General features: G+C 35.3%; 1 protein-coding gene across 4 annotated transcripts in view; it reads left to right on the top strand.

Annotated features, from left to right (window-relative positions):
* Window positions 1–26,218, top strand: part of PTPN22 (protein tyrosine phosphatase non-receptor type 22) — a 57,980-nt gene extending 31,762 nt beyond the window's left edge. For 3 of the 4 annotated variants that reach the window (XM_044914102.1, XM_044914103.1, XM_044914100.1), the window contains 10 exons: window positions 6,490–6,566; window positions 6,705–7,519; window positions 9,301–9,384; window positions 9,540–9,670; window positions 11,757–11,784; window positions 14,878–14,961; window positions 15,211–15,326; window positions 16,533–16,563; window positions 21,396–21,470; window positions 26,005–26,218. In XM_044914102.1, the coding sequence (XP_044770037.1) occupies window positions 6,490–6,566; window positions 6,705–7,519; window positions 9,301–9,384; window positions 9,540–9,670; window positions 11,757–11,784; window positions 14,878–14,961; window positions 15,211–15,326; window positions 16,533–16,563; window positions 21,396–21,470; window positions 26,005–26,069 (1,506 nt within the window). In that variant the 3' untranslated portion in view covers window positions 26,070–26,218. The remainder of the gene's footprint in view (window positions 1–6,489; window positions 6,567–6,704; window positions 7,520–9,300; window positions 9,385–9,539; window positions 9,671–11,756; window positions 11,785–14,877; window positions 14,962–15,210; window positions 15,327–16,532; window positions 16,564–21,395; window positions 21,471–26,004) is intronic. The other variant, XM_044914101.1, reaches the window with a different exon arrangement.
* Window positions 26,219–26,483: the final 265 nt, after the last annotated feature.

Genomic DNA, 26,483 nt, shown 5'->3' with positions numbered 1-26,483 from the left:
TCTCTGACCACAGTGGAATCAAACTAGAAGTCAATAACAGAAAGATAACAGGAAAAGGTCCAAACACTTGGAAACTAAACTACATTCTTCTAAATAATCCATTGAGTGAAAGAGGGAGTTTCATGGGAAATTTTTAAAAAAACACACATTGAACTGAATAAAAATGAACACATTGACATTTGTGGGACAGAGCTACAGCAGTTTTGAGGGGAAAGTTTATAGCACTCTAAATGCAAACATTTGAAAACAGCAAAAGTCTCAAATCAACAATCTGAGCTCCCACTTTTAAGAATCTAAGGGAGGAAAAAAGCAAAATAAACCCAAAGAAAAGAGAAGGAAAGAAATAGTGAGCAGAAATCAATGAAATTGAAAACAAAAACTGTGGAAAAAGAGCCAAAATGATCAATAAAGTTGACAAACCTCTATGAAGACAGCTGAGGAAAAAAGAAGATAGAAATGACCAATATCAGGAGTGAAATGGGAGAGCCCTAGAGTCTCTGCAGATATCAAAAGGATAATAAAGGAATATAGTATGAACTGGACACATCTACACTTGACAACTTAGACAAAATGGATTACTTCCTCATGAAATACAAACTACCATAGCTTACTCAACATGAAATAAATTATTTGAATAGCCCCATAACAGTCAAGGAAATGGAATTCATAATTTAAAACTCCCAAAAAAGAAATCTCTAGACCCACATAATTTCACTTGAGTATTCCAACCAAATAGTTAGGGAAGAATTACCATGAATTTTATACAATCTATACCAGAAAATAGGAGGAGGAAACACTTTCCCCATTCATATTTTCTGTTGTGGTCAAATATATCATTGTATCACAGTGGAAAAAATTACCTCCTTAACCATTTTTAAGTGTATAATGCAGTGGCAGTAAGTACCTTTGCTATATGCATAACCATCACTACTATTTATTTCTAGAAATTTTTCATCATCCTAAACAGAAACTCTCCATGCCCCCTACCCCAACCCCTAACAACTTCTATTCTAATTTTTGTCTCTATAAGATTGCTTATTCTAGGTACATCATATATGTGGAATCATGTATTTATTCTTTTGAATCTGGCTTATTTCATGTGGCATGTTTTTAAGGTTCATCTATTTTTTTTTAGTATGCATCAGAATTTCATTCCTTTTTATGGTTGTATAATATTCAATTGTGTGTATATCCCATATTTTGCTTATTCATTCATCCACCAATTGATACTTGAATTGTTTCCACCTTTTGGTTACTGTGAATAATGCTGCTATAAAAATTGTTGTACTGGGGCGCCTGGGTGGCTCAGTCGGTTAAGTGCCTGCCTTCGGCTCAGGTCACGATCCCAGGGTCCTGGGATCGAGCCCTGCGTCAGGCTCCCCGCTCAATGGAGAGCCTGTTTCTCTCTTACCCTCTGCTGCTTCCCCTGTTTATGTGCTCTCTCTCTCTCTCAAATAAATAAATAAAATCTTTTAAAAAAATCGGTGTACCAATATTTGTTGAAGTCCCTACTTTAAATTCTTTGGGGTATATACCCAGAAGAATCCAGGAATTGCTGGATCATACAGTAATTCTAGGTTTAGTTTTTAAAGGTAGTGCCATACTGTTTTTTACAGCAGCTGCAAAATTTTACATCCCCACTAGCAATGCACAAGAGTTTCAATTTCTCCACATCCATGCCACCACTTGGTATTTTCTGGTTTGGGGGTTGTTTTTTTTTTTTTTTCTAGATAATAGCCATCCTAATGGGTGTCAAGTGGTATCTCATGGTTTTGATTTGCATTTCCCTAATGATTAATTGATGTTGAGCATCATTTTTGTGTGCTTATAGGCCGTTTGTATATCTTCTTTGGACAAATGTATATCCAAGTCCTTTGCCTATTTTTTTTCAAAATTTTTAAATTGTGGTAAAGTAGGGGCACCTGTGTGGCTCAGTCAGTTGAGCATTGACACTTGGTTTTGGCTTGGTCATGATCTTGGGGTTGTGGGATCAAGTCCAGTTGGGCTTGTGCTTAGCACGGAGTCTGCTTGGGATTCTTTCCCTCTTCCTCTTCCTCTGCTCCTCCCCCCATTTGCATGGGTGCATGCATACATGCTCTCTCCCTAAAATAAAATCTTTTTTAAAATTGTGGTAAAATATACATAAATTTAACCACCTTAATTAATTCTATGTGCATAGTTCAATGGTACTATGAACATTCATATTGTTGTGCAATTATCACCACCATACATTTCCAGGACTCTTTTTATCTTGAAAAACTGAAACTTTATACCTGTTAAATAATAGTTCCCCAATCCTTCTTCCCCTCCCCCCATCTTTGGCAACCATTATTCTACCATTTGTATCTATGAATTTGAATACTCTAGGTACGTCGTATTAGTGGGATCACATGATATTTGTCCTTTTGTGTCTGGCTTATTGCACTTAGCATAATGTCCTCAAGGTTCATCAATGTCATAACATGTCAGAATTTCCTTCTTTTTTAAGGCTGAATAATATTCCATTGTATGACACACTTTGTTTCTCCATTCATCCATTGGTGAATGGGGGTTTACTTCTACCTTTTGGCTATTGTGAATAATACTGCTAAGATCATGAGTGTGTAAATATCTTTTTGTATTCCTGTTTTCAGTTCTTTGGGGTATATATGCAGAAGTGGAAATGCTGGGTCATATGATAATTTTTTTTTTTTAATATTTATTTAAGTAATCTGTACACTCAACATGGGGCTCGAACTCACGACCCTGAGATCAAGAGTCACATGCTCTTCTGACCAAGCCAGCCAGGTGCTCCTCACATGATAATTCTGTGTTTAATTTTTTGAGGCACTGCCATACTGTTTTTTACAGCAGCTACACCATTTTACATCCCTACTAGCAATATACAAGGTTCCAATTTCTCCATATCCTTAGCAACTATTTTTGTTTGCTTATTTATGGTAACCATCCAATGGGTATAAAGTAGTATCTCATTGTGGTTCTGGTTTGTATTTTTCTGATTAGCAATGGAGAGCATTTTTCACGTGCTCATTGGCCATTTGTATATCATCTTTTGAAAAGTGTCTATATATAAGTCTTTTGCCCATTTTTGAATTGGGTTTTTGTTGTTGCTGTTGTTGAGTCTTAGGAGTTCTCTGTATATTCTGGACTGTTGTTTTTATCATGAATTTTTTCAAATGCTTTTCTTCTGCTTCAACTGACATTCTCATGTGAGGGTTTTCTCCTTTATTTTATTAATGTGGTGTATTATGTTGATTGATTTTTGTATGTTGAACAATCCTTGCATTCTGGGAATAAATCCCACTTTGTCATGACATATAATCCTTTTAATATGATGCTGAATTCAGTATGCTAGTATTTGGTTGAGGACTTTGCATCAATAATCATAAATGATACTGATCTATAGTTTTCTTTTTCTTGTAGTATCTTTGTCTGGCCTTGGTATCAGGGTAATGCTGGCGTCATAGTATGACTTAGCAAGTGTCAACTTTTTGGGAGAGTTTGTGAAAGACTGGTATTAATTCTTCATTAAATGTTTGGTAGAATTCACTAATGAAACCATCTGGTCCTGGCTTTTCTTTGTTGGAAGGTCTTTTGATTACTGATTCAGTCTACTTACTAGGTCTATTCAAATTTCCTATTTCTTCCTGAGTCAGTTTGGTTGATCATGTGTTTCTAAGAATTTGTCCATTTCATCTAGGTTGTACAATTTGTCGGTGTACAATTGTTCACATTATTGTCTTATAATACTTTTTATTTCTGTAAAATTGGTAGTAACATACCCACTTTTATTTCTGTAATTTGAGATTTTGGTAATTTGAGTCTTCTCTCTTTTTTCCTTAGTCAATCTAACTAAGGTTTGTCACTTTTATTGAACTCTTCAAAGGATCAATTTTTGGTTTTGTTGATTTTCTCCATTGTTTTCTTAGTCTCTATTTCATTTAGCTCTGCTCTAATCTTTAATATTTCCTTCCTTCTGCTAGCTTTTGGTTTAGTTTGCTTTTTTTTCTAGTTCCTTAGGTGTAAAGCTAAGTTATTGATTTGAGATCTTTCTTCTTTTTTTATTTAAATTCAATTAATTAACATATAGTGTTGCACCCAAGATCTTTCTTTTTAAGAGTAGGCATCTATAGCTATAAATTCCCTCTGAATATCACTTTCACTATATCTCATACATTTTGGTATGCTGTGTTTTTGTTCATTTTTCAATATTTTCTAATTTCTTTTGTGATTTCTTCTTTGACCCATTAGTTGTTTAATTTACACACATTTGTGAATTTTCTAGTTTTCTTTTTGTTATTAATTTTTAGTTTCAATCCATTATAATTGGAAAAGATACTTTGTATGACTTCAATATTTTAAAATTTAGTAAGACTTGTTTTGTAAAGAAGATGTGGTCCATATATACAATGGAATATTACTCAGCCATCAGAAAGGATGAATACCCAACTTTGACATCAACATGGATGGGACTGGAGATTATGCTAAGTGAAATAAGTCAAGCAGAGAAAGTCAATTATCATATGGTTCCACTTATTTGTGGAACACAAGTAATAGCATGGAGGACATTAGGAGAAGGAAGGGAAAAATGAAGGGGGCAATCGGAGGGGGAGACGAACCATGAGAGACTATGGACTCTGAGAAACAAACTGAGGGTTTTAGAGGGGACGGGGGTGGGGGGGATGGGTTAGCCCAGTGATGGGTATTAAGGAGGGCACGTATTGCATGGAGCACTGGGTGTTACATGCAAACAATGAATTGTGGATTACTACATCAAAAACTAATGATATACTGTATGGTGACTAACATAACATAATAAAATAAAATTTAAAAAGAAAAGACTTGTTTTGTGGCCTACCATATGGTCTATCCTGTGCAATGTTCCATATAAGTTTGAGAAGAATTGTGTATGTTGTAACATGGAGTGTTCTATATGTGCTGTTAGATTTAATTGGTTTATGGTGTTGTTCATGTCTGTCCTCTATTTCCTTAGTGATCTTCTGTCTGATCTATCCATTACTGAAAGTGGGGTATTAATATCTTATCAGTTTACCCGACCTGCTGTAACAAATATCACAAACTAAGGAGGACTTAAAACAAATTTATTTTCAGGGCCTCTGAATGGCTCAGTCGGTTAAGCATCTGCCTTTGGCTCAGGTCATGACCCCAGGGCCCTGGGATCGAGCCCTGCATCAGGTTCCCTGCTCAGTGGGGAGCCTGCTTCTCCCTCTCCTGCTCCCCCTGCTTGTGCACTTGTATACTCTCTCTTTGTCAAATAAAAAAAAAAAAAATCTTAATCTTTAGATGCAACACACTTCATAAAACTGGTACTTCTTAAAAAAAAAAAATTATTTTCTCATAGTTCTGGAGGTAGGAAGTCCAAAATCAAAGTGTCAGCAAGGCCATGCTTTCTCTCATAGCTCTAGCAAGAGTCTTCCTTGTCTCTTAGTTTCTGGTGTTTGGCAGCAATCTCTGGCATTCATTGGTTTGCGGATACATTGCTCCAGTCTCTGTCCCCATCATCACATGGCATTCTCCCTGTATGTCTCTGAGTCTCTGTTTTATTTTTTTATAAGGACACAGTTATTGTGATAGGGCCCACCTCAATCCAGTATGACCTCATCTTGACTAATAACATCTGCAAAGACTCTATTTCCATATAAGGTCACATTCACAGATATCAGGGATTAGATTTCAACATATCTTTTTGAGTCATAATTAAACCCATAATAGGTGGAATCTTACAATGGCTGATGACATTTAAAAAATATATTTAAACATTTCTAAAATCAGGATATATTTTACAAATTGGTGGTATCTAAGATTCTACATAACATATTCGATAATGTGATAATTGCTATGAAGAAAAAAAGAGAGTGACTGACAAGTATGTGGGAGTATGATTTTAGGTTGAGTGGTCAGAGAAGGTTTTCTTATGCAGGTGACATTTAAGTATAGCATAATTACTTAGAAAGAGCCAGTTATGGAAAATCTGGAGCAAGAGTATTTTAATCAGAGGGAATAGTAAGTGTGAAAGGCTGGAATTGGAAACAAGTTTGGTATGCTTAAGGAAAGGCAAGAAAAACAGTATAGCTAGAGCATGGTAAGGAAGAAAGAGGTAGAACAAGGTAAGTATGAGGACCTAATAAGCACTTACTAATTTAAGATTTGAGATGATGTAATTTCTGAAGGTAGATTGTTCATAAGAATAAAGGTACCCCTAAAGACATGTTAAAACTCCCACATTTAATACTATAAGCAAACACTTTCTAGCTTCTGTAACACTATTATTAATCCTTTATTTGGATCCCTTGATCTTGATATGTGAACAAGTTCTTATTGGGCTCAATATTTTGGAAACTCATCTCTTTCATGAATGATTTAAAATCTTTAGGTTTCTGAAAAATAATTTCTCAACTTTTTGAATGTTAAAATATCTCATTGCCATTTCTTCACTGAAAACCAGTGTCTTCCTTATTTCTCTTGAAGATTCAAGCACAGTATTCAGTTCTTGAGCAAAATCCCACTCTAGAAACAGAGTCTGATTCTCCTAATTTACCAAAAAGGTGAGTACAGTTTTACACACCCCAATGTTGTCTAGTTATGTCAGGGTGGGGGGCAAATCTCATGCTTCTAACTCATTGTGATGCTAAGAAGAGACCTCTTTGGGCTGCGGTGTCATCATTACTTTCTTTTTGTTTCAGTGGCATAAGAGAAGCAAATCGGATGAAGCAACAGAACAAACCAAGGCTAAGGGTGAAAAGTGCACAAGCTTCTTCCTTTGACCTCAGGACTTCTTTCATAAGTGAAAAGGAAGGGTTAGTTTTGCACCCTACTGAACAGAGCAGTGCTTTTGACTTTTTGGAGCTAAATTGTAGTTGTAACAAAAATGCTGATACAACCACGAATTGGGAGACAAAGGCGTTTGCAATAGCTGGGGAGTCTCTTCAGAAGCATCAAAGTTTAGACTGGAGCGCCATTTTGTTTGGAGTGTGTCCAAATTCTAAATCTGCTGATGTAGCAGGAAGGTATTTTAATTCAAAGGGGCCAATAATGCGGACCAAATCAACTCCCTTTGAGCTGATACAACAGAGAGACACCAAAGAGCTGGACATCAAGGAAAATGTTTCTTGTTTGGAACCTCAACCCCACAACTCTTGTCTTGAGCAGGCTCAAAGAGCAAGGCATGTTTCTTCAGCAGAACTCAATGATTCACTGCCATCTGGCTCTCAGCCCCAAATGTGCAAGGCCCCTGATGCAAAGAGGCAGGACTCTCAGGCTCTTAATGCATATTCTTACATGTCTTTAGAAGATCCTTATTTCTTATCATTGTCTCCAAGTAGTGCTGGTTCTAAGATGTCTCTTGATTTACCTGAGAAGCCAGATGGAAATGTTTTACCTTGTTCCCCATTGCCAGCATCTTCTACAACCCTCTTTTCTTGTTACAATTCACGTGATTCTTTAGCATTGAGTCCTCCAACTGATTACCCCCAACGGAACCCAGAGACAGAGGTAGTAGGTAAGTTATTTTTAGAAGTTTATATGGCATTTTAGATTTCACTCTGTTTCTATAGATTTGGTTTCTTCTTATGCTCCCCCTAGTCTTTCTCTGCTTCTTTCTCCTTCTTCCTTCTCCTCCTCAAAGAAATAAATTCCAGAAGGGTTTTCCTGATGTGATAAGTTAAAAAATAGCAATAACAAACATGTAATCATTGATGAAACTATGCCAGTAAGAGTGCCTCTAAAGAAGGCAGTCCCCATTCCTCTGGATGTATATCAGAGGTCCACAATTTACCCTTGCTATGCAGAAGCAACTTCCAAGGGAACAGCAGGAAGGATTTGATCCACAGCACCACGTGGTCATTCAGGGCTTTTATTGCTCAACCATATGGCTGCACTGAGTTGAACAGATCTCTAAGCACTGAATTCTCTTCCTGCAGGAGTTGGAAGAGGAGGACCTGATTTCTTCCCATTTTTGTGTAATAATGTAGTAGATGAGAATGTGTATTTAGTATTCTGTGTGGGACTTTCATCTTATATTCACCTTTACGTTCATACTTTTTCACCTTTATAATCCTGGATTTTTGCATATTATGCATATTGTTTTTCTTTTATTGAGTGGTTTGAAAGTAGAAGTAAATACTCTGCTAGAGATGGTTACAATAGCTTGATATGGAAGAAGGTGAAGAGCAAGTTTAACTCTCCAGATATATTATCAGAAATTTATAAGTAACATTTTACCTGAATAGGAAGTAGAGAAAGTTTTTTTTTCTATAACATTATTTATTGTACAGCGTTTCTTAGTAGACAGATGTGTGGATGTGTAGTTTGTTACAAAAATATCTTATCTGGACCTAGTTCCTTCTTTATTTTATATTCTTTGATCTTGTTTTATAATTTAAAGGATTATTTTTTTTAAGATATCCACAATACCTTAAATTTCTCTGAGCATCATCTTTAAAAAAAAAAACAAACCAGCAAATCCCGGCTTTAGGTATTGTAACATCGTTGACATGTTGCCACCTGGTGGCAGTTTCTTATAATAGCATTTGAATTTTTCTATAAAAATTCTGAATTTTTTTGTAGAAAAATAGAAAACCTTGATATGCCATTGTTTTGTAAAAAGGAAAAACATCCACATTCTTCAGTGTAGAATGAAGAAGAGATAATAAAATCTTTATACTTCTACCTACTCTGTAACTGAATCCTTGGCATATTTCAAAATGCTTTACCATGCTTTATTGTATATTCTATATAAAACAAAAAGGTTATATAGAAAACAATTCAAAATCTCCCGAATTAATATAATGTTTTATATTCTGTTAACTGGTACTCAGTGACTTGATCAAAATACTTTGGAGCCTTTAAAAGAAATAATAAATTTTGAAGAAGCAGGAAAGCCTCCTGGGTTTGCAACTTAAAATGGGAGAATTTATTTTGCTTTTTCCTTGAGGAAACACATACCAGCTTAAGTATTGTAATGATGCCTGATGGACTTTACATCAAGATTAGAATATAAGAATTTCCTTTGGTGGGGCGCCTGGGTGGCACAGTGGGTTAAGCATACTGCCCTTGGTTTTGGCTTAGATCGTGATCTCAGGGTCTTGAGATTGAGCCCCATGTACAACTCCATGCTCAGCATGGGGTCTGCTTGAGATTCTCTCTCCCTTCCACTCATGCTTGCTCTCTCTCTCTCTCTCTCTCCCTCAAATAAATAAATAAATCTTTTTTTTTAAAAAAGAATTTCCTTTGGATTTTTCTAATGAAGAATTATGGTTATATTTCTGGCATTTTGGATAGCAACTTCTCCAAGGATAGATGATGAAGTCCCCCCTCCACTTCCTGAACGGACACCTGAATCTTTTATTGTGCTGGAGGAAGATGGTGAGTGCAGTTCAGTAAGTGTAAAATAAAGTGGATTAACTAGAATACTCCTCAGGTCCTGTCAATGTTCTGTGTGCTATTGCTGAGTAACATTTGCATTGTTCTAACAGAATTACAACACTCCTAAGAATTGGACCAAATGTACTTTCTTCCAGGAGAATTCCCACTGAATGTTCCCAAATCCTTATCTTCAGCTGTGGAGGCAAAAGTTGGAGCATCACTAGAATGGAGTGGAACATCTGAGTCAAAGACATCTGATGACACTGTGAGACTCAGACCAACTAAGGTCCATAACTATTTTTTCTTTTTTTTTCCTACTCATCTGGATTCGACAGACCATAATCCTACTCCTTGTATTTTTAACACCTATCACTCAATAACTACTAAGCAGGTACTCCTTATAAAACAATGTGTTAGAGGATGTGGGGAGAAGACAATGGATAAAACACAATTCTTGCCCTTAAGAAACTTTCAAGTTGGAAGTGACTAAGGAAGGCTTAGTGAAAGAGGAAATATTTGAACTGGTTCCTGAAGGACAGTTAAGGTAAAAATAAATGTTTCATAAGTAGGTAGCCTGTTCATAGTAGTCATTTGGTAGGCTGTATTGTGTTCACTGCGATACATATATTGTAGAGAATGATTTTTTGAATGACAGATGTCTGTATTATTTAAGATAAACTTTTTGGAATAATGCTCCCCACTTCTGGAAGTAAAATCTATACTTCAATAATCTGTTATACATTTGTATATATTCTATGAACCAACTACCTTAAATTTTCAGAGATCAGAAAAGTAATTAACTAAACAAACATTTTAAAGTGCCTGCAATTGCAATGCTGGTAGGCAAATTTCTCTATCTTTTAAATTATACTTTTAATATATTAGTAGTTATTATTATTTTTAATAATATGCCCACATGTAATGGTCTTTATCTTAACAACTGCTAGAGCTAAGAACAATCACTCCTTCTCCAATGTCATGAAGTAATTTCAATTTCAACAGTTTACCTCCAATTAAATTTTCTGGGAAATGTTCTGAGTAGGAAGGAAATAAATAAAAAAAGGATTAGTTTAGGACCAATTGCCATGACATATAAAAATCACCATAAGGTTATGGCAGAAGATATTTGCAAATGATATATTCGATCAGGGGTTAATATCCAAAATATTTAAAGAACTTATACAACTCAACACCAAAAAAACCTAAATAATCTCTAATTTTAAAAATGGACAGAAGATATGAATAGACATTTTTCCAAAGAAGAAATACAGATGGCCAACAGACCTGAAAAGATGCCCATCACTAATCATCAGGGAAATGCAAATCAAAATCACAATGAGATATCACCTCACACCAGTCAGAATGGTTAAAATCAAAAACAAAAAACAAGTGTTGGTGAGGATGTGGGAAAACAGGAACCCTTGTGAACTGGTGGGAATGCAAACTGGTGCAGCCACTATGGAAGACAGTATGGAAGTTCCTCAAAAAGTTAAAAATAGAATTGCCATATGATCTAGTAATTCTACTACTGGGTATTTACCAAAGAAAACAAAAACACTAATTTGAAAAGATACATGCACCCCTATGTTTACTGCAGCATTCTTTATAATAGCTAAGATATGGAAGCAACTCAAGTGCCCATCCATAGATAATGGATAAAGAAGAAGATATGACATATATATGTATACAAGCAAACACACATATACTATACACATACATATCATGGGATATTATTCAGCCAAAAAAAGAATGAGATCTTGTCATTTGTGACAAATGGATGGACCTAGAGGGTATTATGCTAAGTGAGATAAGTCAGACAGAGAAAGACAAATACCATATGATTCACTTACATGTGGAATTTAAGAAACAAAACAAATGAGCAAAGAAAAAAGAGACAAACAGAAAAATAGACTCATAGTTATAGAGAACAAACTGAGGGTTAGCAGAGGGGAGGTGGGTGGGGGCATGGGTCAAATAGGTGAAGGGGATTAAGAGTACACGTATTGTGAACAGCACTGAGTAATGTATAGAATTGTTGAATCGTTACATTTTACACCTGAAACTAATATAACACTGTATGTTAATTCTACTTGAAGTTTAAAAAAATAATTTAAAAATATTAAAAATTCATAAGCTTTCTTTATAAAAAAAGGAAAAAAATAAATTTACAAAAAGAGAGTAAAGCACTCTAAGAGTTAAGGATGCTTTTTCTTAATTTAGTGTGCTTACAAATTAGGAAAAATAAGGTCAACATTTCATAACTATCTCTATAACTATATGAAATATGCTTTCAAAAATGCCTTTTATTGCTTTGAGTTTGTAAATTTGTGTACGTATTCTTTTTCCACTTTTCTCTTCTTTCTTTCTTTCAGAGTGTAAAACTCCGGAGTCCCAAATCAGGTAAAAAATTTCCCCTGGCTTTAGATGACATTTAGCCCTAAGAATTTATACTATAAGAATGACTCGTTAAGTTTAGAGTAATTCACCTCAGGAGATGGCATGGTTCCCATAATAGCTCCCACTATTTATTGGTTTATTTCTGAGTTTCCCAGGCTAGGGGTTTTGTTTTTTCAAGGGCAAGGAAAACACAGGATTTTAGAATTCTGCTCCTTGATACATAATCCTTAAAACAAACAAACAACAACAAAAAATCTATTTCAAATAGAATCTCTTAACACTTTGCAGCATTTCTATTTTATAGGTTTTACCATTGTTAGCAGTGTGATTCTTTTACTTGCTGTTGCTTCTCCAGTATTTTCTTGAGCTTTGTTTTTTTTTTTCTTAAGATTTTATTTATTTATTTGAGAGAGAGAGTGAGCTAGAGAGAGAGAGAAGAGCATGGGGAGGGGCAGAGGGAGAAGCAGACTGCCCGCTGAGCTGGGAGCCCAACACAGGGCTCCATCCTGGGACTCCTGGGACTCTGGGATCCTGACCTGAGCTGAAGGCAGATGCTTAACTGACTGAGCCACCCAGGTGCCCTGAGTTTTGCTTGTTTTATACATCAAATAACAACATCCACAGTTAACATTTATTGGGCACATATAGGTACTTTACATACATTATAACAGGTGGTAGTTGCCCTTAACATAATTATTCATATGAACATGTTATTCAAATTACATAGGTAGTTTAACATAGAGGTTAATGAGCTTTGGAGTCAGATAGGCTTTAATTCAAACCTTTAGCCTACCAGTAGTTATCAAAATGCATAACCTTGGTTAAATTATATACTTTCTCTATTGATTTTCCTCATTTATAATATGAGGATAATAGAACTTGTTTCTTAGAGGGTTTTTGTAAGGGTTAAGTGAGACAATGCTTATAAAGCTTTTAACACAGTGGTTGTCAAATAATAAGCTCTCATTAAATGTTACCTATTACAATTTTTAAAATCAGACAATTATTAAATGAGCCATTCCTAAGCAAGTTCTATATGCCTTATACAGTGTTAGAATAGTCAGGACATATAGGAAAAAGTACTGTTTAATGTTTATATTCAAATTGGGTAGGCAAAATTAATACTTACTTGGAACCATTAACTGATAATCTGCGTGGACTGATTATAATCACCAGGAGTCTGGAAAAAAAGGAGGTAACACTGGAGTGGTTAGGAAATGCTTCACTGAGTAGAAGAAAGAAATTTAAGAATATGGATAGACAGAGTAAAAAGGAGGGAATTCCAGGAACTGGGATCAGGGTAACATCGACTTAAAAGGTAGAAATAAGCTTGATGAGTATAGAGAAATGGTGAGTAGGTTAATTTAATTGCAATAGAGGATCTATTTCGGGAACTATGAAAAGTAAATTTGGATAAAATGTGGAAAGATTCTGAAGGATTTTAAAGTTAGGCAGATAAAATATCCAGGTCAAAGAAATCTATGTATAGAGAAAGCAGATTCATGGTTGCCAATCCAATCTGGAGGAAATGGGAAGTGACTGCTAAATGGGTATGGAGTTTCTTTTTAGGGTGATGAAAATGTTTTTGAAATAGTGGTCATGGTTGCACAACACTGTAAATGTGCTGTCATTAATCGCAAATTTTATTATGTGTATTCTATCATACACACACAGAGCTAGGCAGAAGAATTTAGACTTAATGTAATAAGTAATAAGCATTGTAGGTTCTTCATCAGGGGAGAAATAAGATGAAAGTGGTATTTTACATGAGAGAATATGGACTCTGAAAAACAAACTGAGGGTTCTAGAGGGGAGGGGGGTGGGAGGATGGGTTAGCCTGGCGATGGGTATTAAAGAGGGTACGTTCTGCATGGAGCACTGGGTGTTATACGCAAACAATGAATCATGGAACACTACATCAAAAACTAATGATGTAATGTATGGGGATTAACATAACATAATAAAAAAATAAAAAATAAAAAAAGATGAAAGTGGTATTTTAGAAAGATATTTGGCGGGATATCATTAACTGCAAGTTAGCTTTAGTTCTCAGTGTATTTTCTAACAGCAAACTGGAAGAGGATAAGCAACTTCAGAGTAGTTATCAAATATTTATTAAGTGCCTACTGTATACCAGGTATTATATAAGGTGCTGGAAATAAGGGTTGTACTTTACTTTTGCATATCACCTGGTGTATAAGAAAGAAACAAGAGAACTTGCTTTAGAGACAAATCCTAAGGCCTAAAGAACCCAAAGACCAAAGATAGGTGAAACTCTAGCACTGAGCCACATTTTCAGTTTCAAAAGACATTAATATAGTACGTAATTATACTCAGCACTGTATAATGAGATTATCATATACCCTTTGTATCTTTAGGACTTTATTGTGGGAAAATAGCTCTATTATTTAAAATTCTTTATATAATGGAAAATTCCAAACACATTTTAAGCCTACCATAATAACATTATCACACCAATGAAATTAACAATAATCCCTTAATACGATCTAATATCCAGAATTTATTCAATTTTCTCAAATTGCCTCAAAAATGTCTTTTTACAGTTGGTTTATATGCATCTGGATTCAAAGTCTACACACTGCATTTGGTTTATATATTTGTTAAGGCTTTTAAAATCTGTAACAGTTTTCCCTTCTTTTTATATTTCCTCATGCCATTTATTTGTAGAAGAGCATGGGTCATTTGTCCTAAATACTGTGAATATTCTGGATTTTTGTTGTTTATATTCTCATGGGTTTATTTATTAACATGTTACGCTATCCCCATAGGATTCTATGTAAAATGGCAGTTAGAACCAGAAGCTTGATTAATTTCAAGTTCAATTTCTTTGGAAAATTACTTTCCTAAAGGAGTACAAGTTTTTGATGCATCACAGACTGATTGGCTAAAAAGCTAGAACAACAAAAAATTCTTGAGGCTGCAGTTATTGTTCAGATTACTTTTTATTTGCTTGTTGTAGGTTAATATTGAAAAGTTGGAACAGTTATACAACACCAAAAAGGGGTTTTGACTTCTAACTTTTAATTGATGGATTTTTGTTTTGTTTTCTTTTGTTGTCTGCTCTTCTTATCACAGATCTACATCAAGATCGTTCTTCTCCCTCGCCACCTCCACTCCCAGAAAGAACCCTGGAGTCCTTCCTTCTTGCTGATGAGGATTGTAAGTGACCAGTATATTCCTCTCAAAAAAGCTATAAAAATGAGACTTCTAAAAGATTAACAAAAAAGTAGGACCTAAATGGTAAAGGTATAAAGAATGATTAAATGAGATAAAAATAATACATTAAAAAAAACCCACAGTGTATTGTAAAAATAATACATAAAAAAGCCAAGCTAAGAATTACTGAATATATAACTATATATATCCCAAAGGCTTAACAAGCTATACAACAAAATATTTTTTTTAAAGGTATGCAGGCTCAGCCTATAGAGACTTATTCTACTAGTTGTCCTAATACCATGGAAAATTCAACATCTTCAAAACAGACATTGAAGACTCCTGGAAAAGGTTTCACAAGGACTAAGGTAAAAAAGATGGGAGTTTTAAGAAACATGCCAGAGTCTTTTCGTTTTTGAAGGTGTTTACACCCTCCACCTCTCCCCTGCTGCCAGAATCAAGATGGAAATTAGATTATAAGAAGAGCTGATTGCAAACAACAAGACTGTTAATCATTAGGGTAACTGTTTAAATAAGTCATAAATCATAGTATATGCATATAATGAAATACTAGATAGTTAAAAAAGGAATGAGGACTCTCAGTGTATTTATTTATAATTTATTAACTTTTCCTTAAAAGGTAGAAAATATGATCTATATTTGTATTATATGTTATAAGTGACTCTGAAAGGATACATAAGAAGTGAACAATAATGGTTATCTGTGGAGGGAGGATCAGAAACTGGGTAGATGGAGAACAAAGATGGGAGCATTTTGACTACAATATTTTGAATTATAAATTAATGATTTATTTTTAAAAATTAAAAAAAAATTCCCCCCAAAAAGAATTTATTAAATATCTATTATATAGAAAAATACACTTCTGTTAGGTGTTAGCAAAGTAGAAATGTCCTAAAGGATATCTACCTGTCCTTGAAAAGAGGACAGTTAATCCACTGGAATAGAATGCCTATATGAGAAACAACATGAAGATATCAAAAAGAACAAAATACCATGGAACAGATTTAAAAAATACATGCCGAGGTATGTGAAGAAAAGAAGAAATATGGGTCGGTTCCTGGAAGAGATAAGTTAGGGACTTCACCATAAAGGAGGCAGAGTGGGTTTGCTGAATGGACGGAGAAGGAAGTAGCATGGTAACAGTATGGAGTGGACCTTAGTAAATTTAGTTCAGAGTATGATTGGCAGAAGTTCTTGGCTAGAGTGGGAATGGCTGCATATTACAGCTATCTTCGGAAGCCATTGTGGTTTCCAGAACGGTCCTAATAAAGAAGAAAAGTAGGAACTCCTTTTTTCTCTGATATTTTGATAGCACTACTTCTAAATACATAGAGTGATTCTTATGTGGATGGGAAAAAATAGCAAGATAAAATCAAGTGGAGACTTTGCACTGAATTAAAATAGCAAGATGGAAAAATAATTTTGTGCATTTGAAGGCTATTTTTAAGGAAATTAATCCTTTCGGCTGAAGTCTATATTTCTACTTGATTAAACTATTTTGGATTTCATAAGAAAACAAGAAAAAACTAACATTTTCCTTTTCATTTTTGTAGAGCTTGAAAATTTTGAGAAATGTGAAGAAGAGTAAGTTTCTTTTTACTTGTTTTTTAGAATATACATACACTTTAACAATTATGTAATTTTTCCTTATATAACCCCTCTGTGAAAACATTAACAATATTATTCCTATACAGAGCCTTGCTAGGGCCTTTTGTATCAGAACGATCACTCCCAGGCCTCGTAGCGTGTGAGGCTCCACAGTGCTAACATTGGAGGGGAATAAGGGGAGGGGGAGTTTCTGTGTAACAGACAGGAATAATAATATGATGTTTGGCACTTTCTATCCATTCTAAGATGCTGTCATACAAGTGTGTTATTTAATATTCCTAGCAATCTAACCTCAGATGTATTTTCTTTGAAAATAGTCACAGCAAAGCATATTGTGAAACAGATGTGTTGATTTAATGAAAGAAGCAAAGTATTGACACGTTTCCATTTTTGCCAAGTATTATTAGCCATAAGTCTGTTGCTTATTATTTTTGCTATATTGTAATGAAAAAAAAAAAAACTGAAAGACTCCTGAAACTGTGGGAAAATGATTATCTGAGAAATCCTTATTTAAAACTACAAAGTATATTAAAAAAATAGTGATATACTTTTTATGAATTAGATCCACTTGGTTAATCATCAAGGACCAAACAGCTATTTGGAATTATACTGGTGTTTTAGGGAGGGACAAAGAGTGCTGAGAAAACATAATTTATGGTATTGTCTATATAAGAAGGTTTATAGCTGAATCTTACCTATTTCTGCTAAGTTTTCTCTTCACTTCCCTGTCAATAAACTTGTGCTAGCCTGTTTTCATTGACAGTATACCTGATCTTAGAAGTGAAAGGATTTCTCACCTATGATGGCTAAAGTATGATTGGAAAATATACTCTTTCCTCTAATGTGAGTCAAAAGAGAATTTAAACATTTTAGAGAAAACTGTAGTATAAAACAGGGGAAATAAAATAGCCCAAAACAAAGAAGTGACTGACTTGAATAGCTAGCCAGGTTGGTTTGAACAGCTTAGCTAATGAAACACCGTTTTCTTTCTCTTTAAAAACAAAATATAACAAAACAAAAAAAACTTTTTTTTTTTTTATAGCCCCAACCCTATCTTGGGGATATCAAAGACACAGAAACTTCAGGTAAATTTAGGTTGGCATAGATTCAATATGTGGTGGGACTCTCAGAGATTCTGAATCTTATTTCTAAATAAGACCTCCCAGATCATTCTCTAGATCTAAGCTAATTTCAATTTCTCAGTTGCCTTCATCCTCTGGTCTTTTGTCCTTAAATGAAGAACAATATCTGGCCCTCAAAATATCCTGAAGCTTTAGATTTATCTGCCTATACTTGGGTATGTGTCCTCTTACCCTTCCAAATGGTTCATAACTCCTGAAGTCCAGATGTTCTCCCTTTTGCCTGGATCTCTAACTGGTCTGTAGTTAAAGCTGGTCCTACTTTCAATAAAATGAGGATTCTTCATCTGGTGTTTTAAGCTGGCATTTAAGCATAGTGTTATGCAATCACTGAATATTCATTGAGTGCCTACTATGTGCCAGGCATTCTGCAAGGCACTGGGTATATGATGGCAAACACAACAGGTATTGGGCTATGCCTTTGTGGAACTTAAGTCTAGTGAGGGATTCGGATATTAAACAATTCAGATACGTACATAATAACACATGGTGATAAATGCTGTGCAGGAAACCAAGAGGGTAACTATGAGACAAAATAACAAAGGGGATTTATTTTGGAAAGAGTGGTCCAGGAGGACCTTTCTAAGTGATGATTAAACCTGAGACATGTAGGAGTAGCCAGGCAGGAGACAAGTGGGGAGAGGAGCCCTCCGGATAGAGGGAACAGCATATGCAACAGCACAGAGGTGTGAGTTTGGTGTGTTGTAGGAGCTGAGAGGAAGCCATCATAGCTGCATCGTATTAAGAGGACAGAGCAATAAAGAGTGGCTGACAAGATGGTGGAGGTGGGGGAGAAGGTAGTTAAATCTTTACGGGTCATGTTAAGTAGTTTAGAGTTTATTCTAAGTGCAAGGGGAAGTCAGTCATTGAAGAGCTTTAGGCAGAGATGTTACATGATCTGTTTTTTAAAAAGACCCCTCTGGGGCGCCCGGGTGGCTCAGTTGGTTAAGCGACTGCCTTCGGCTCAGGTCATGATCCTGGAGTCCCGGGATCGAGTCCCGCATCGGGCTCCCTGCTCGGCAGGGAGTCTGCTTCTCCCTCTGACCCTCCTCCCTCTCATGCTCTCTGTCTCTCATTCTCTCTGTCTCAAATAAATAAATAAAATCTTTAAAAAAAATAAAATAAAAATAAATAAATAAATAAAAAGACCCCTCTGGCTGCTGTGTGGAGAGTGAATTATAGGGTGACAAGAATTAAAGCTATCGACCAGGATGCCTGATGCCTACTTTTGGTGGGAAACATTAATTACTCAGGTATCCTTCAGTTGCAAGTGATAGAAAATCCAGCTTAATCTAGCTTAAGCAGAAAAGGGGAATTCATTGGCCGGTAACCAAGAGTTCAAATGATATAATCAGGACCTAATCTCATTCCATATCTTCAGCTTTGTTTTACTCTGTGCTTGCTCATTCATGGGGAGGCTTTCACCATGTGGTTTCAGGCTTGTGATGGAAAAAAGTGTGCTCTTTCCTGGTTGCTCAAGCAACAGTCTGATGACTAGGGCTGATTGGGCCTGACTGTCTTGGTTTGGTTCATTTGTTCATCCTTGAACCAATTATTGCCAGTATATTCTGATTAAGCAGAGCAGTGTCATACTGTCATACTGTTAACTATTATTAAAATATTTAACAATTGTTACACATGGACACTGACCACTAAGAAATGAGGTCAGACCTAAACAACTGGTATGACCATGGCAATGTACCAACTGAAAATTAGCCCTAGTCATAGGTCAGTTCCTTGATCTAAGACGAGAATCAACTTCACCAGAAGTATGGGAGCTGAAAATTGGGGAGGGGTGGTTTCCTAAAGGAAAACTCAAGTTCTGTTATCAGAAGGAGGAATTAATGTTGGGCAGGCAGCATAAAAATACCTATGACATAATATAGTTCTACCGGAGCTGCCATAGGAAAAAAACCAAGATATTTCATTAAATGAGAAAAGTAAATTGTAGGATAATCAGTCTTGTTTATGTAATAACTTAACAAAACCAGGTACTTACAAGTATATTAAATTCAACCATATGGCACTGCCATTTTGAAAAAAAAAAGCAAACCAAACTGTGATAAGCCAATATGCAAAATAGCAGTTCCCTTTGATATGTATTTGCAGAATCTTTGTCCCTTGTGATAAAAAACAAAACAAAACAAAACAAATCCAACATTCCCTTTGGGCACAATGTTTTCTTTCTGAAGGATGTATACAACCCTCAGCTCATATGCAGTTTAATGATGATTGATAGGTCCTGAACTTTCTCACCTTCACTCACTTCTTATTCATGTCTGTATCCTAAGTGCCTAGCTCAATGCTTGGCACATAATAGGCATTCAATAAATATGTACTGTAGTTCAATCTGATTGAAATTCACTATGTACTCTAATGATTCATACTCAAGTACCTCCATGAAGAGGGAGGGTTTTTTTGAATCCTAACATTAGGCATGTGTTTACAAACATAGATGCAGTCCTTCCACTCTACACTCAAAATGTTGAATACCTAAAAAAGGTGAATATTTAATAATTTCTCCCTAATCATATGCTGTTTTTACACAAAGTCTTATAGAAGGTTTATACAAACCTGAAATTATCTTTTTTCACTGCTAGGTAGTGCACATGCAAAACGTGGATGATGTTTTCACTGGATTGTTTTTAAAATTGGGCAGGAAACTGTTACATGAATATATTAAAGTGCTGGGAAAGAAACATATTTTTAAACCTACCTGTAAGTAGCTAAAATAGCAAAACAAAGCAATGTAACAATGCTTTTGGGAGATTCTGGGCCTAACTAGAATCATCTATAATGGGGACAAGATACACTGGAAAGTGAAGAGAGATACTCAGGAGTAAAGGATACTTGTAAGAAAAACCATAGATGTGCCATGGATGAACTCATATGGAAAACAAATTAATTAAAAACATGTTTAGAGGGATGCCTGGGTGGCTCAGTAGGTTAAGCATCTGTCTTTAGCCCAGGTCATGGGTCCTGGGATCGAGTCCCACATTGGGCTCCTTCCTCAGCAGGGAGCCTGTTTCTCCCTCTGCCTTTCGTGCTCTCTCACTCTCTCTCTCTGACAAATAAATAAATATATAATCTTTAAAAAAAATAAAAACGTGTTAAGAGTGATCAGAGTGCCAGGGTGCCTGGGTGGCTGAGCCGGTTAGGCATCTGCCTCTTGATTTCGGCTCAGGTCATGATCTCAGGGCTGAGAGATCCAGGGTGGAGCTTGCTTAGGATTTTCTCTCTCCCTCTGCCCCTCCCCCTCCCCCAGCCCCCTGTGTGGGTGCGCTCTTTCTCTCTTAAAAAAAAAAAGTGATCAGAGTGCAAAGTAAAATTAAATAAAAAACCACAATGTGAATCCCCCAAGAAGTTGATTCACAATGTAATGGATGTTATTTCTGAATACTCTGGCGATTCTCTTTAGTGTTGGGCTTTACTAGGCAATGTTTCCAAAGGAAAAAAAAAAAAAACCCTTTAAAAAATACCCACACAAAAATGAGAAGATTATATGTTAGCCCATTTATAAGCACCTATATTTTGTTATATTTTATAATAATGTTTATTTGGGAGTATTACTTTGGAGGAAATATTTAATTTCAAAATTATGTGGTCTGATAAACAGTAATCGGAGTCTGTCTTCATTTTTTCCCTTACATTTTTTTCTTTTGATTCTAGGTATCTGTAGTTCTTCCCCAAACAAGTCTGCAGACGCCGTTCAGTCAAATTGCTCCAGCTCCTTTCTGAATTTTGGTATGTGTGTTATTTTCCAACAGAGTTTAAAAAAAATGTTTATCTTAGAGTATGATACAACTTTAAGTATGATTCAAATTTGATGTATAGGTCATTATATTTATATTCTTTCCATGCAATTTATCTTTTCATTTTTGACCTTAGCTACCTCTTAACATCTTACCTAGGACTGAAATGCCTGGCATAGCAGAAAATGAAGCTAGGCAACCAAATGACTCTGTTGGCATGTATTAAATGAATGTGACTAGCCAAAGCCAAATGAAGAAATTCTGAGATGCTATGATACTCCAGTTCCTAGCTAATCAAAGTTATAAAAAATACACAAGCATGATAATAAGAACAACAGTTGCTATCTAATCTTATATTGCTCATTCTACATAGGAGCTGAAGCACAATTCTGACAGTTTAAAGGAATTGTTTGCCCCACTGCCCCTAACTATAAACTTAAAATAATTTCATATTATTTTAAGCATCCTATTATTCTATATGACATAAATTCATGATACTCTTTAAGATACTCTTTATCACATATACTACAAATTTCTGTAAGAAGCATAGTAATTAATATAGGCTATTATTACTAAAAATTATAATTACCTAAAAAGCAGAACCCCTAAAATGGTCTGGGAGCCCCCTAGGATTCCCTAGGACAAGACCTTGAGAACTGCTGCTCTGTGGTATCGTCCTTGTCTGTATGGTTAGAATTGGGTTGCTGCCACATCCAGATTGCAGGTGGCAAGAAGATGAGAGGAAGATGTGTAAGAGGTGTGGCCTCCTCTTCTGGTCTTAAGATACTGACTGGCCTGGAAGTGGCAACATCATGTCAGCTCACATTCCCTTGGAGAGAATTTGGACATGTGCTGCATCTAAATTGCAAGAGTGAGTGGGAAATGTAATAATGCTGGGGAGGCAGTTGCTGAGATACAATTCTATTCCTGAAGAAGCAAGGGAAGATTTTGGTGGAAAGGTAGCAATCTCTGCCACACCTGGATTATGGTCTCTATTCATTCCACTTTGGCCAAATATTTAACTAGAATCTCCGGATATGTTTCTTGGGCTGTAAAAATTCTATTTGGATTACATTAACTCTAAGGTTTAAAATGTTAGGAAAAAAGAATTATTCTTACGAAATCATTTAGTTAAAAAATTCATATAGATTATTATATAACCTATGAAAAAAGCACCAAACTTTGCCTGGAACACAAATGTTCCCTTGTTTCCTTTTCTCTTAATCCGTGATACCACTTGAGTAACTCATGACCCATCTAACTTTACAACAGTCTGTAATCTAATATGAAGATAAAATATTAGAGAGCTTCCTCCATATTATTTCTTCTCAGATATGCCTAGATTTGAATATTTACTTCCTTAAAAAGCACAACTCTTTCATTGGCTCTTTTTTTAGAAAGGAAGCAATATAAATTGCAGTAATATTTTACTTAAAAAGGTATCTAAATGTGAATTTAAAAATTTTGTGGTTTATAAACATTTTTATTTTTCCTGAATTGGCCTACATGCAAAAAAAGGTAGCTCACTATTGTTCTAAACTATCAGAATTGATGAGTGAAAAAAACTGAATGTCGGTGTTCCTTATATTTCAGATACTTAGTACTTGTATATTATATTCTTACTTCTATTCTCAGTCCACTTGGGTTATAGTCAAAATATCCGGACTGAATAGATGAGTTTGTGACTATGTGTATGAAACTATTTAACCTGAAATATTTTTCCTTCTTTTTTTCTTTTTTATCACTCAAAGGAGTAAAATGTACATGAACTTGACTGTGTGCTTCTCCCCCCCAATTTTTTTTTTATCATCACTATTATTAAAAATTTTTTTTCTGGTATTTAAGTTTTTATTTAAATTCCAGTTAGGGGTGCCTGGGTGGCTCAGATGGTTAAGCATCTGCCTTCAGCTCGGGTCATGATTCCAGGTCCTGGGATGGAGCCCCACATCGGGCTCCTGGCTTAGCAGGGAGTCTGCCTCTCCCTCTCCCTCTGCCTCTCCCACTGCTCATGCTCTCTCTCTCTCTGTATCTGTGTCTCAAACGAATAAATAAAATCTTTAAAAATAAATAAATAAATTCCAGTTAATTAACATACAGTATAATATTAGTTTCAGGTGTAGAATTTAGTGGTTCTATTATTAAATTTAGTATTAGTAGGGTTCTTAATATTCTTTTCTTCTCCTCTTCCATACTCTCCTTTTCTTCTAGTTCTGGTATAGTGTTTTTGTGGTTCTGATTGAAGCAACACTTAAGTAGTTACGATGTGCCGGGCATTGTGCTGGATGCTTTAAGAAGTATCTCATCTGATCTTTTCATCAGTTCTGTTCAAAGCTTTCATTGTTCAATTTGAGCGCATAAAGTTGCTGTGCCAGAGTACCTTGAAAATATACCATCATCAAAGAAAAGTCCTATGTTGAGACAATGTTATCAACCTGCAAATCTTTTTGAAAGGACCCAGAAATAGTTTTCCTTGGTTGTGCAAAATTTCCTTGTTTTCCTCCTTTTGTGGTGGTGGGGGGGGGGTGGGCAGAGGGGAGTGTTTGAAGGAGACAGATAAGTAAAAGTGATTAACTACTTAGTTTTTCAGGATTGTTTATTAGTTTATTTTTCTAAGCTTTTCAAACAGAATGTCTTAGTAAATCGAGTGCTTTCTGGGCTGAAGTAGAAATATAACTGAGTTTAATACAATAATTTTGTAAAGCAGTAGTGCTTATTTTTCTGAAATTGAAATTTCCTAGTTTTTTTTTTTTTTTTATAAGTGTGTGGTGGGTGAAAAGATGCAGACGTAGGATATTACTTTAAAAACCAAACAATTCAGGACGCATGGATGGCTCAGTCAGTTAAGCATCTGCTTCGGCTCAGGTCATGATCCCAGGGTTCTGGGATCGAGCCCCACATCAGGCTCCTTGCTCAGCAGGGAGCCTGCTTTTCCCCCTGCCTGCCGCTCCCTCTGCTGTGCTCTCTCTCTCTCTCCGACAAATAAATAAATTAAATAATAATAATAAAAAATAAAAACCAAACAATTCAATTAAAAAATGGGCAAAGGACTTGAATAGACATTTTTCTGAAAAAGACATATGCATAGCCAACAGGTATGTGAAAAGATGCTTGATATCACTAATCATCAGGGAAATGCAAATCAAAAGCACAGTGAGATATCACCTCACACCTCTCAGAACAGGCATTATCAAAAAGACAACAGACAAGTATTAGCTAGACTGTGGAAAAAGGAGAACCCTTGTATAATGCTGGTGTGAATGTAAATTCGTATAGCCATTATGGAAAACAGTATGGAAGTTCCTCAAAACACAAAAAAATAGAACTATCACATGATTCAGCAGTTCTACTTCTGGGTATATATCCAAAGGAAATGAAATCATTACCTCAGAAGAGATATCTGCACCCCATGTTCATTGAACTATTATTTACATTAGACAAGACATGGAAACAACTTAAGTCTCCACCTGACAGATGAATGGATAAAGAAAACATGTATATATACATTTTATATATATATATATATATATATGAATATTATTCAGCCATAAAAAAGAAGGAAATCCTGTTGTTTGAGACAACATGGATGAAACTGGTGGGCATTATACTGAGATAAGTAAGCTAGAGAAAGACAAATACTGTATGTTTTCAGTTCTATGCGGAATCTAAAAAAGCCAAACTCACGGAAATATAGAGTAGAATGGTGGCTGCCAGTGGCTGGGGGAGATGGAGGGATGTTGGTCAAAGGATACAAACTTCCAGCTGTAAGATGAATAAGTTCTGGGGGCCTAATGTACAGCATGATAATTATAACAGTACTGTATTATATACTTGAAAGTTTAAATCATAAATGTAATCACCACGAAAAAATGGTTATCTTATGAGGGGATGGAGGTGTTATTATTTAGCCTTAATGTGGTAATCATTTCACAATATATACGTGTATCAAATCATCATGTTGTATACCTTAAACTTACATATGTTATAGGTCAATAATATGTCAATAAAACTGGGAAAAAAAAGGATATTACAGTTGACCTTTGAGCAGTGTGGGGGATAGGGATGCCGCCCTGCTTCCCGTGTAGTCAACAATCTACAAAACTTAAAATCTCCCAGAACTTAACTCTTAATAGCATACTGTTGACCAGAAGTCTTACCCATAACATAAACAGTTGATTAACACATACTTTGTTTGCCATATGTATACATAAGCTAAAGAAAATGCTGTTCAAGGGTCAACTGTATATGCTGAATTACCAAAGGTTGTTGTAACCAGGGTTCTTCACTTCATCTAATTATTACCATTATTAAATTTGTAAGTGTTCTACAAAATTAAAATGTTATTAGTATTCTGTCATCACTTAAGCATTAACTTAAGTACTATGCCTTTACAATCTATTATTAAAATAAAGATATGTTGCCAACTTTTTGAAAAAAAGTCCATGTACTTGCATATGTTATAATACACTCTAAAATCTATTCATTTCTATACTAAAAAACTTTTCATTCAATTTTATTTTTGTTCCCAGGTTTTGCAAATCGTTTTTCAAAACCCAAAGGACCAAGGAAACCACCACCAACTTGGAATATTTAACACAACTTTGGAATATAGGCTGCAAGTGCATCTGCAAATAAGAATACTAGAATACTATTAGCTAAAATAAGGTTTCCATGTTCATAATTTCAACAATGAAGACACTGTAATGTGTTAACAGCAATATTAGAAAAGAATATTCAAGTAAGTGCCAGAAATTTTACGTTTTCATCTCATTTATATTGGGCTGGAAACTGGAAATAAGTTTGTCACTTGAGCTTATGTAGAGAACAGTGTATGAGAAACAGTTTTAGAATGGACTTATTTTTCATTCTGGAAGTTATTTTTATTCTTCTTTTCTACATAAATATAAACTTCAAAATATTTTTAAGAACTGGATCTCAACTGAATGTTACATTGCCAGGATTTACTATAGAAAGTGTTTCACAAAATCTGACTTGTGCTTGTGACAAT

The sequence above is a fragment of the Neomonachus schauinslandi genome, chromosome 4 (genome assembly GCF_002201575.2).
Source record: "Neomonachus schauinslandi chromosome 4, ASM220157v2, whole genome shotgun sequence".
In the NCBI taxonomy this organism is placed as follows: domain Eukaryota; kingdom Metazoa; phylum Chordata; class Mammalia; order Carnivora; family Phocidae; genus Neomonachus; species Neomonachus schauinslandi.
Note: the sequence above shows the minus strand (reverse complement) of the source record. Positions and strands in the feature narration are given on the sequence as shown.